The sequence below is a fragment of the Capricornis sumatraensis genome, chromosome 3 (genome assembly GCF_032405125.1).
Source record: "Capricornis sumatraensis isolate serow.1 chromosome 3, serow.2, whole genome shotgun sequence".
NCBI classification, from domain to species: Eukaryota; Metazoa; Chordata; class Mammalia; order Artiodactyla; family Bovidae; genus Capricornis; species Capricornis sumatraensis.
In genome coordinates, this window is record NC_091071.1 from 83,520,273 (window position 1) to 83,530,196 (window position 9,924).

General features: G+C 38.8%; 1 protein-coding gene across 2 annotated transcripts; it reads left to right on the forward strand.

The window, feature by feature from the left end:
* Window positions 1-4,628: 4,628 nt before the first annotated feature.
* Window positions 4,629-9,358, forward strand: ERMN (ermin). 2 transcript variants are annotated; one of them, XM_068969571.1, is made up of 3 exons: window positions 4,629-4,866; window positions 5,509-5,601; window positions 8,841-9,358. In XM_068969571.1, exons 1-3 carry the CDS (start codon window positions 4,629-4,631, stop codon window positions 9,356-9,358), a joined length of 849 nt encoding a protein of 282 aa, XP_068825672.1. The 2 variants fall into 2 exon arrangements, with proteins under 2 accessions (XP_068825672.1, XP_068825673.1); XM_068969572.1 differs by having other exon boundaries at window positions 5,569-5,601.
* The last annotated feature ends 566 nt before the right edge of the window (window positions 9,359-9,924 follow it).

Sequence of the window (9,924 nt, forward strand, 5' to 3'; positions counted from 1 at the left end):
GAAAATTCCCTGATCCTCCCAACCCTATCCTCAGCACCTGGGTGTCTGTCTCAGGAAGATCGTGATACTACTTCAGGTCATCTGTTGCCCTTTCCAGGCTAGAGCTGCTTCTGCAGCCTTGGCAGTTAATTCATCAGGTTGGTGGAGCCCAGTGGTGGAGCTCTTAGCAGCCCAAGGAAACATCAGCACCCAGACCAGAGATGGTTCTGAGCTTCATCTAAGTTCCAAACTCTCGACAGTAGGTTTACTTGAGCTGTGTGACCTTGAGCAAGTTTCTTAATCTCTCTGCGCTGAATTTTTCTGTTCTGCATGAGGCTAAAAATAGTACCTCCCTTACAGAGCTGTTTTGAAGATCAAATATGTTACTATTTGTGAAGCAGTTGAACAGTGCCCGCCGTATAATAAATGCTATGTGAAAATTTGTAAATAAAAATATTAAAAACAAACAAATGAAGAGCATTAGAATATGCCATCCCAAAATATGTCTCTTGGACATAAGTATTATTTTGAGCTAATTATTTTTGAGAAGTAACAGACACTGGAGAAGCTCAAAAAATAGAATGCTATCTTTTGTAAGGGAAATTGACACTTATAAAGAAGATCTCCCTTTGTAGAGGTGTCTCTATACCAGGAAGAGAAGAATGACTCTAAATCACAACAGACTCTTTGTCAATGGAGAAGGCAGCCACTTCAATCTGCACAACAAGCCATACCCCTTTTTTACTGTGCCTTTCCTGGCCTCCCTGCTCCACCCCCAGCACACACCTTTCTCTCTTTCGACTTCCTCTCGAGATGGCAATTAAGGGAGTGATTTAGGTCATCTTAGGGACTTCCTTGGTCTCCCTGGGTCTCTCCCACACGTCTTCATGATCATCATTGACGTGTGCACAGTCGTGTCTGACTCTTTGTGACCCCGTGGACTGTAGCCCACCAGGCTCCTCTGTCCATGGGATTCTCCAGGCAAGAATACTGGACTGGGTTGCCATTTCCTCTTCCAGGAGATCTTCCCGAACCAGGGATCAAACCCATGTCTCCTGTGTCTCTGCATTGGCAGGCAGATTCTTTACCACTGAACCACCTGGGAAGCCCATATGAGGCATTATTGTTAAAAGGCTTCCCAGGTGGCACAGTGGTAAAGAATCCGTCTGCCAATGTAGGAGATGCAAGAAACACCAGGTCCATCCCTGGGTTGGGAAGATGCCCTGGACTAGGAAATGGTAATCCACTCCAGTATTCTTGCCTGGGAAATCCTATGGAGAGAGGAACCTGGTGAGCTACACACACAGCACATACATTGTTACAGTAATTAAACAAGGTGGCCCTTGGACTAATGTGGGTCTAGTGTCTGGTGGCCTACATAAGCAAACCAAAGTAAAAGCGTGTAAATGCTTCAAGCCTACAAGATCAAAATGTTAAGGACAACCAGTCACAAATAGCCAAATAGGTGTGAAGCTATGAAAGTGTGAAGATGTTAGTTGCTCAGTTGTGTCCAACTCTGTGACCCCATGAAATGTAGCTTGCCAGTCTTCTCTGTCCGTGGAATTGCTATATGGCTCAGGAAACTCAAACAGGGGCTCTGCATCAACCTAGAGGGGTTGGGTGAGGAGGGAGATGGGAGGGAGTTTCAAAAGGAAGGGGATATATGTATCAGTTCAGTTCAGTTCAGTCGCTCAGTCGTGTCTGACTCTTTGCGACCCCATGAATCACAGCACCCAGGCCTCCCTGTCCATCACCAACTCCCGGAGTTCACTCAGACTAACGTCCATCAAGTCAGTGATGCCATACAGCCATCTCATCCTCTGTTGTTCCCTTCTCCTCCTGCCCCCAATCCCTCCCAGCATCTATGGCTGATTCATGTTGAGGTTTGACAGAAAACAGCAAAATTCTGTAAAGCAATTATCCTTCAATAAAAAAAATAAATTAATCAAAAAAAATACTGGAGTGGGTATCCATTCTTTCTCCAAAGGATCTTCCCAAACCAGGGATTGAACCCAGGTCTCCTGCATTGCAGGAAGATAATTTACTATCTGAGCCACCAATTAATAATTTCCTTACTTCCCTTCTGCCTTTTCTCTGTAAAAGTCTCCATGTTTCCTGTCCTGTGCAGTGCTCCTAGCCACTTCCAGTTCAATTAGAATTGGAACGTTACTCAATTAGAATTTATTTTTGCTCAGAAAAACCTCTTAAAATTTTTAAAATGCCTCAATTTACTTTTTAACAAGATATTTAAACCTCTATTCCCTTTTCTTATGAATCTGTCTTTTATTACAGATAGATTAATTTGATAGATTACTTGATCTCAGAGGGAAATTTATTTTCCACCTGAACAGAAACAAATAATCAGTGTGTTAGACAGAAAGCAGCTGGAAATGACAAGGGAGAGAATTCTAAAATCTCAGAGATGTCTGCCAAGTATATGGGAGAAAGGGATGAGACCAGAGTGCCTTGTACTTGTCATCCTTGATGTACATGCTAATGGGCTTAGCCCTAGATACAGTTTTAAAGGTGAATTACCCTCTAACCTCTGTTCTTCTTCCCTTTAGAAAAGATCCAAAATGTATCCTCTAGGGAGTAACATTTATTCATTTCCTCAATGGTAGTTTTTTCTTTATTGAATACCCACTTATTTCAAGGAAGATGCTACATGTTGGGGACACATGTAAAGAAGTTAACCATGGTCCTTGTCCAGATAAAGCTCAGATTCTACTTGGTGAAAGAGACATTAAGCAGATAATTGTGCAATTAACTTATTTAATCACAACTGTGAAGAGCATTCTGAAGGACAAGATAATGTGTAACAGGAGTCCCATTTTAATCCTGTGGGTCAGGAAAAGTGACTTTAAAGAAATAGTATTTCAACTGAGAGCTGAGCACTTAGAGCAGCCGGTTAGGCCAGAGGTTTTGCCTTGAGGAAGAGAAGGGCATTCCAAGCTGAGGGAGGAGCATGAACAAAGCCTCTGGAATTATTTTGCACTAGATGAAATTCAACAAAGAAGAATTAACATAAAAATGGTGCAAATGAACTTATTTATGAAACAGAAATAGAGTTACAGTTGTAGAAAACAAGTTTATGGTTATCAGCAGGGAAAGCAGGAAGGGAAAAATTGGGAGATTGGGATTCAAATATACACACTACCATATATAAAATAGGCAACCCTGTTGGCTCAGAAGGTAAAGAATCTGCCTGCAATGCAGGAGACCCAGGTTCGATCCCTGGGTTGGGAAGATCTCCTGGAGGAGGGCATGGCAACCCACTCCAGTATTCTTGCCTGAAGAACTCCATGGACAGAGGAGACTGGCCCGTTATAATCCCTGAGGTTGCAAAGAATTGGACATGACTGAGCAACTGGCTTTTCACATATAAAATAGATAACTAATAAAGACCTACTTTATAGCACTGGAAACTCTATTCAATACCCTGTAATGGCCTATATGGGGAAAGAATCTAAAAAAAGAGTGGATTTACTTATATTGATTCACTTTGATGTACAGCAGAAACTAGCACAACATTGTAAATCAACTGCTCTCCAATAAAAATTAAAAAATAAAGCACCATGATGGAATTAAAACAATAATAAAAATAAGAACAGATGATTGTCTACAAGAAATCCACACACAAACTAAGAATTAATATCTTACTTTAAGAAGGAAGGAGTGGTAGGGGACAAATGTTTTATATAATCACCTGTTTTCCCGCAAGGGTAGACAGTGTTGGTATCTTATCATTTTACAAGCATCATGCAACATCAGTAGGAGATATTGAAAGTAATTCTGATTGGGGAAAGGGAAAATTTCATGGAGGCAATTATTCTAGGGTTTTACAGGATGAATTGAGCTATTATAGAAGTGAATAAACTAAAATAAGAAGCTATAGACCAACTAAATTACTCTGAAATGTAAAATATTTGATATTAGCAAAATGACAGAATTTGTGTTTGTTTTTTCTTAGGTCTATTTCTGTGGGTTCCTGAAAGCATACTGTGGAATCTGCTGCCAGAGTGATGTACAATAAAGTTGCCTTGTTTACATGTTTTTGATAAGCTGTTTTTATTCTTTAAAAAATAAGAAATAATGCCATTATCCCTTACAAAATAGCTGAGGTTTTACTTGAGCAAAATCTGTTTGGAAATGTTAAGCTGGTTACACAGAACTAATATGCCTCAAGGTAGTCATTCTCTCTGGATTAAAGCTGTGGAACAATTGTGGCTCCTGTTACAAGGAAAATGACAAAGGACCATTATGAAAAGGGACAAAAATCTCTGTTCCCAGAGGGGGACTGACAAGCTGAAAGTCCCCCTCTACATGCCAACACAAAAGCCTGATTGCCTCGGATTGTTTGCTTATGTAAATCAAAAGACTGCCATTAATTCTGCAAGTGGAACTGCTGAGCAACAAACAAGGTGGTGATTGGCTGGACTCTTGCTCGTGGATTGGTGCAAATCTGACAAATTCTGTTACTTTTGTTCTACTCTCTATCTGGATATCTTTAGGAAAAGAAGCTTGTTATTATGCACTAAAGTAAATAATTTGTGTTCTTAGAGTAGGAGTTGGATTTGAAGGCAAGAGAACTTATCAAGGATCAAGGATCTTCCCCAAAGCTCTCTCCGACTGGGACTCAACTGTACATTATGACAGACGTACCAGTGACATTCAGTCAGGTGGAGTGTAACGGGGATACACCCCCTGAAAACAGTCAACAAAAGATTACTAAAATCACAGAAGAAGCCAGTGACGTGGATGGCACCCCACCATACTGCAGGGTAGAACCTAGACTTGATGTACCCACAGAAAGAAATCAAGAGAAAAGTGAAAAATTACAAGAGGACATACTGCTCAGCTCGTCCATGGATGAGAAGATTCTAAAAGGTAAAGCATTTTCCTTCTCTCTAATTTGCTTTGATTTGATTTGTGAACTCACTCAGGAGTCTTTGGATAAACTGTTATGAAGGAGTAAATGGCACATCCTCCCACTCTTGTCCTTGCCCAAATGTGGCCCCTTATCCTGTTGGGGCTTCAGAGCATAAGGACTAAACCTCTGCCTTGGGTCAAATCCAAGCTCATTTATTTGAGAGTTCTGTCATCCTGGACAACTTTCCTGGCCTCCTGAAACATTAGTTGTCTCATTAGAAGAAGGCAGATAATAGTACTGATAGTTGTAGAGTTATTGTGAAAATTATTGTTTGTTAAATGTTAACTTCTGTTATTTATCATTATGTGGGCAGCTCCATTATTATTTGGTTAAAGGGAATTCGTAAATTCAATTTTTCTTTCTAAATCTATCTGAAAGTATCAGAATTCATGGTACTATACCTTATACAGACATTAAAGAAAAGATTATCATTATGTTTACAAGTAAAGAACTCAGTGAAGAAATGAGTTTGAAGAGTGAAATAGTTATTTTAGTGACCACAAAAAATAATCTACCTCATTAGGGTCTAAATTGGTAATTTCTTTATCTTAAACTACTTAAATGTTAAAATATTTATCTTGTGGGGTTTTTCCCTCCAGAAAAACCAGAAGAGAAGCTCTATGTTGTTCATAAGGCTATCACAGATCTTTCTCTCCAAGAAACAAGTGTTGATGAAATGGCATTGAGAGAAGGTAAGAAGAACTTCCACCTTGTACACAGACATTGTTTGACTGGATATGGAGGGCAGTTTTTGCATGGGATGTTGTATGAGTGTGGTATTAAAAAAGGAATCCAGAAGTCATTTTGAAGTCATGCTGTTTTAGGCAGATAAGGGAGTCTGGACTTATCTGTGGGTTCTACCTTAGAAAGCATTATAGACTCTGCAAGACTGAAACTGCATGGATCTGTATAATTGCATGGCACACTTTGACTTGATGATATGACATCTGCATCTTAATAAATTAGTCAACAGTATCAACCTTTCCTTTTGATTTAGTGTCCTCAAGTCTGTGTCAGGCACCTTGCAAATTGTAAATGTTTCAAAAATTGATTTATCCTAAAAGTTTACCATTGGCATACAGTTTAAAATAATCTTATAAATTTATTTGATCTACAGGAAAATTCTAGGCCTCTGAGGTAAGTACAAAATGGTTACCTAATTCTTGTCAAAGAAATCTTCCAAGTGATGAAGTTAATTCTAATTGTGTCCTTTCAGAAAATGCCTGAGTAAAAAGAACATGGATTTTTAAATAATTATATTATTTTACAAATAAACGCAAGAGTCTAAGAGACACAAAGTGTTTCAGACTTCTAAGGAAACACTTACATTCAAATAATTTCCAAAGAAAGTGCAAGATAAAAATCTATTAATTAATTATTCATATCATCTCTTGCAGGCATAAATATCTTATCTCAAAATTGAAACCAGCTTGGTAGACCTAAGTGACTTAGCTTATTTAGGACCTTAACAAGCAAAACATTGAAGAATTATTGATTGAAATATTAGAACACCATATAAAATAGTAGATGCCAAGGTTGTTGGCAGTTTCCTGAGTTTGTCCGCCTTGTCTGGACACCTCTCAGTCTGTCTGCTGACTGCATACAGTGGTCCACTGCATAGTTCCTCATGGAATCATGTCATAAGCCGCAGTCATTGTCATGTTCTTACATTATCACGGTTCATTTATTAAGACCTAAACCCTATGGAATGAACTAAATAATCTCTTGCCCTAACCCTTCTGCTGCCAATGAGCAAGCAAACTCTCAAAGACAGAGATCTCAACTTTTATCTAGAGTCCCTTTCAAGTTTCTGACCAGAAGGTCAGCTGGAGACAATAGTTCTCTAAGATCTTTCATTTTCTTTAAATAAAGAATAAAAGCAGTCTTGATTTTTAAAAGTGGGTAGTCTCAGGGTGAATTTTTCCCTGCATGAATCCTTTTGTGTTTGGTGGAACATATGTTTCTGCTCTAGGGTTAGAAGGACACATTTTGGTATCTTTTATTTTCACAGTGGCAAACAGCTAAAAAGTCTCTGGAGCAAATACTCTTGGGTTGAAAAATAGGAAAATGTTAAAAATACTGAGAAAAATACTATACTTTAAAGACAGAAGTAATTTCATGCATGACAACTCTACGCCCGAGTCATGAATAAGAGACAAAAGATCAGTTTCTTTGGTTCTTGTGAAAAAAAGAAAACCAAACAAGATTATAGTAAACATTATAATGTGTATTTATAATGTAAAGAATACTGACTGGATGCCAGTGGCCTGATAGGAGCTGTGCACAAGTAATGAGGAGTGATGATCCATCTTTACTTCTATCTGTTTGTATAACTTTACAATTATAGTTGGGAAAATAAAATGAAAAGAGAATGAAAAATCTTCGATGGAAATGGACTTGTTAACATCTTTCAGTGAAAATAGGAAGCTGTGGAGGAGAAAGGCAAACAGAAACAGTGCCTCTCGTTTTATTTAAAGACTCTAGTATTCTTGTCTGGGCAATCCCATGGACAGAGGAGCCTGGCAGGCTACAGTCCATGGGGCTGTAAAGGAATCGGACATGACTTAGTAAATAAACAACAATGGTGTTGAAAGAGAATAGTAAGCATAACCTTGAGTCAGGCACACTGCAGGCTGAAGCTTCTCACTGAAGTCCTTCAGGGGTGAAAGCTCTGAAAACAATCTCTACGCTCTCCTTATTAATTGGTTTTTGCATGCTCGATAAATGTTATTGAGGATATGCTGATAGGATCTGTTTGAAAAGTGAAAATTGCAGTGAATTAAATGAGCCTTTTTAAAGTCACTACATAGTACCAAACCACTTGAGTCAATTAGTTGTCCGCTGAGGACGTGTCTAAAACAGTAGGCTAATCTAGCATTAGCTAGATATGACCTCAGTGTGATTTTTAAATCTTGACTCGCTAGCAGTCAGTGGCAGATCCTAGACTATACTGTGGGTCCTTTGGTGGACTTGGTGCCTTGATTAGCCCAGCACCTGTCTCTTGGCCATCTGTGGTTGCCTGCTCCTTCTCTACACCTCGCTATTTTAGGACAGCTCTGAGAAGCATGGTGGCAAATACTGAATTTGCTATTCTGAGTGAGAACAGTCATTGGCAGTCATTATTTCATTATTTTTACTGTTGGAAGGAAGTCTTTTTTCACTGTGAGATATTTTTCTAATTTTCTTTGAGGAATATCCATGTGTGTTTAGGAAACATGTCCCTGTGTGTGTGTGTGTGTGTTTTAACATATTCATATACCCAGTTATGATAAGCTAGACAAGATTTTTAAAAGTGTCTCATGGAATACCAGTCTCACTAGATATAGTTGTTGTTCAGTCGCTAATTGTTGTTCAGTTGCTAAGATGTGTCTGACACACCAGGCTCCTCCATTAGCTCCCCGAGTTTGCTCGCATTCATGACCATTGAACCAATAATGCTGTCTAACCATCTCATCCTCTGCCAATCCATTCTCCTTTTGCCTTCAATCTTTCCCAGCACCAGGGTCTTTTCAATGAGACAGCTCTTAGGATCAGGTAGCCAAAGGACTGGAGCTTCAGCTTTAGCAACAGTCCTTCCAAAGAATATCCAGGGTTGATTTCCTTTAGGACTGACTGGTTTGATCACCTTGCAACAGTCATCCATAACAAAAATTTCCATAGTAAAATGAGGTTGGGTTGCTGGATCCTAATATTCATTAGCATTTTAAAGGTTCAGATAAATTCTGAGGAAGCTTACTTGTGTTTAATGCAGTGTTTTCTGAGATAATTTGATGGGGTAGCCTGTTCCATTGTGTAAAACATATTAATAACCCACAGAAAAATATGTCATAAAATATATGCTGGAAAATGGTTGTACAGAAATATAATCTGGAGAATATGTGGGTATTTTGAAATCTCTACACATATCAACTACCAATTGATTTTGCTACAGGGCATCAGTGGGAGAAGATTCCTTTGAGCAGCAGCAACCAAGAAATAAGCAGACAAAAAGAAAGTATTTCTGAACAACCTCTAGAGGAGAGAGAAGATGAGGAGCTGGAGAACACAGCTCTTCAGGCAACTGAAATTGAATGGTTAGGATTTCAGAAACCTAGCCAGGTTGATGCCTCACATTCTAAGCAGGATGAAGAGCAAGAGGTTTGGGATGAAGAAATTAATAACGATGATGATGATGATTGCAAAGATGATGAAGATGAAGTTCGCGTGATAGAATTTAAGAGAAAAAATGAAGAGGATACTCAATTAAAAGAGGAGGGTGATGCAAGTGAGGACTCCCCACTGAGTAGCCCCAGTTCCCAACCTGTCACACCTGATGAGCAGCCGACCTTCGGGAAGAAGGGTGATTTCTCCAGAAATGCTTATTCAAGATACAATACGATATCCTATAGGAAAATCAGAAAGGGGAACACCAAGCAAAGAATCGATGAATTCGAGTCTATGATAAACTAACTGGAACTGAGACATTCTCATGCCCACTAAAGCAAAAGCTAATTCGGTTTTCCTGATATATATCTTTGTTGCCTTATATGAGTTGTTGCCTTTAAAGAAGTGGAAGCTGAATCTCTGTTTCACTGTAGAGTAATGTGGAAATAACCCTAGTAAAAATTCAGTCTGGTAATCTCAAGTCAAAAAGCTTTAGGCTCGTTCTTGGACATTTGTTTTTTAAAACTTCACTAATATAGCCTTATGTGCTAAGCACTAAACAGCAAGCACCACCAGGAAATCCAACATTTAAAAGTTTGGCTTTAAAAGTAGCAATGCTGGGAAATGTAGTCATCAAATGAAAGAGTACTATTTGAAATGAAATGTAGTTCTTTTTTGTGTCTTTCTTCCTGAACATTGAGGGGGATAGAAAGTCCGGTGTCAAATCTCTCTTTATTTAAGATGTGATTTTATAGACTCTGGCAATAAACTTTCCAGAATACTTTGCCTTTCTTATTACCTTCAGATTTTAAGTTGTTTCTTTTGGTATCCATGGAGTGAAATTCTGTATAGGTCGCCTTCCTAGGTGTTAC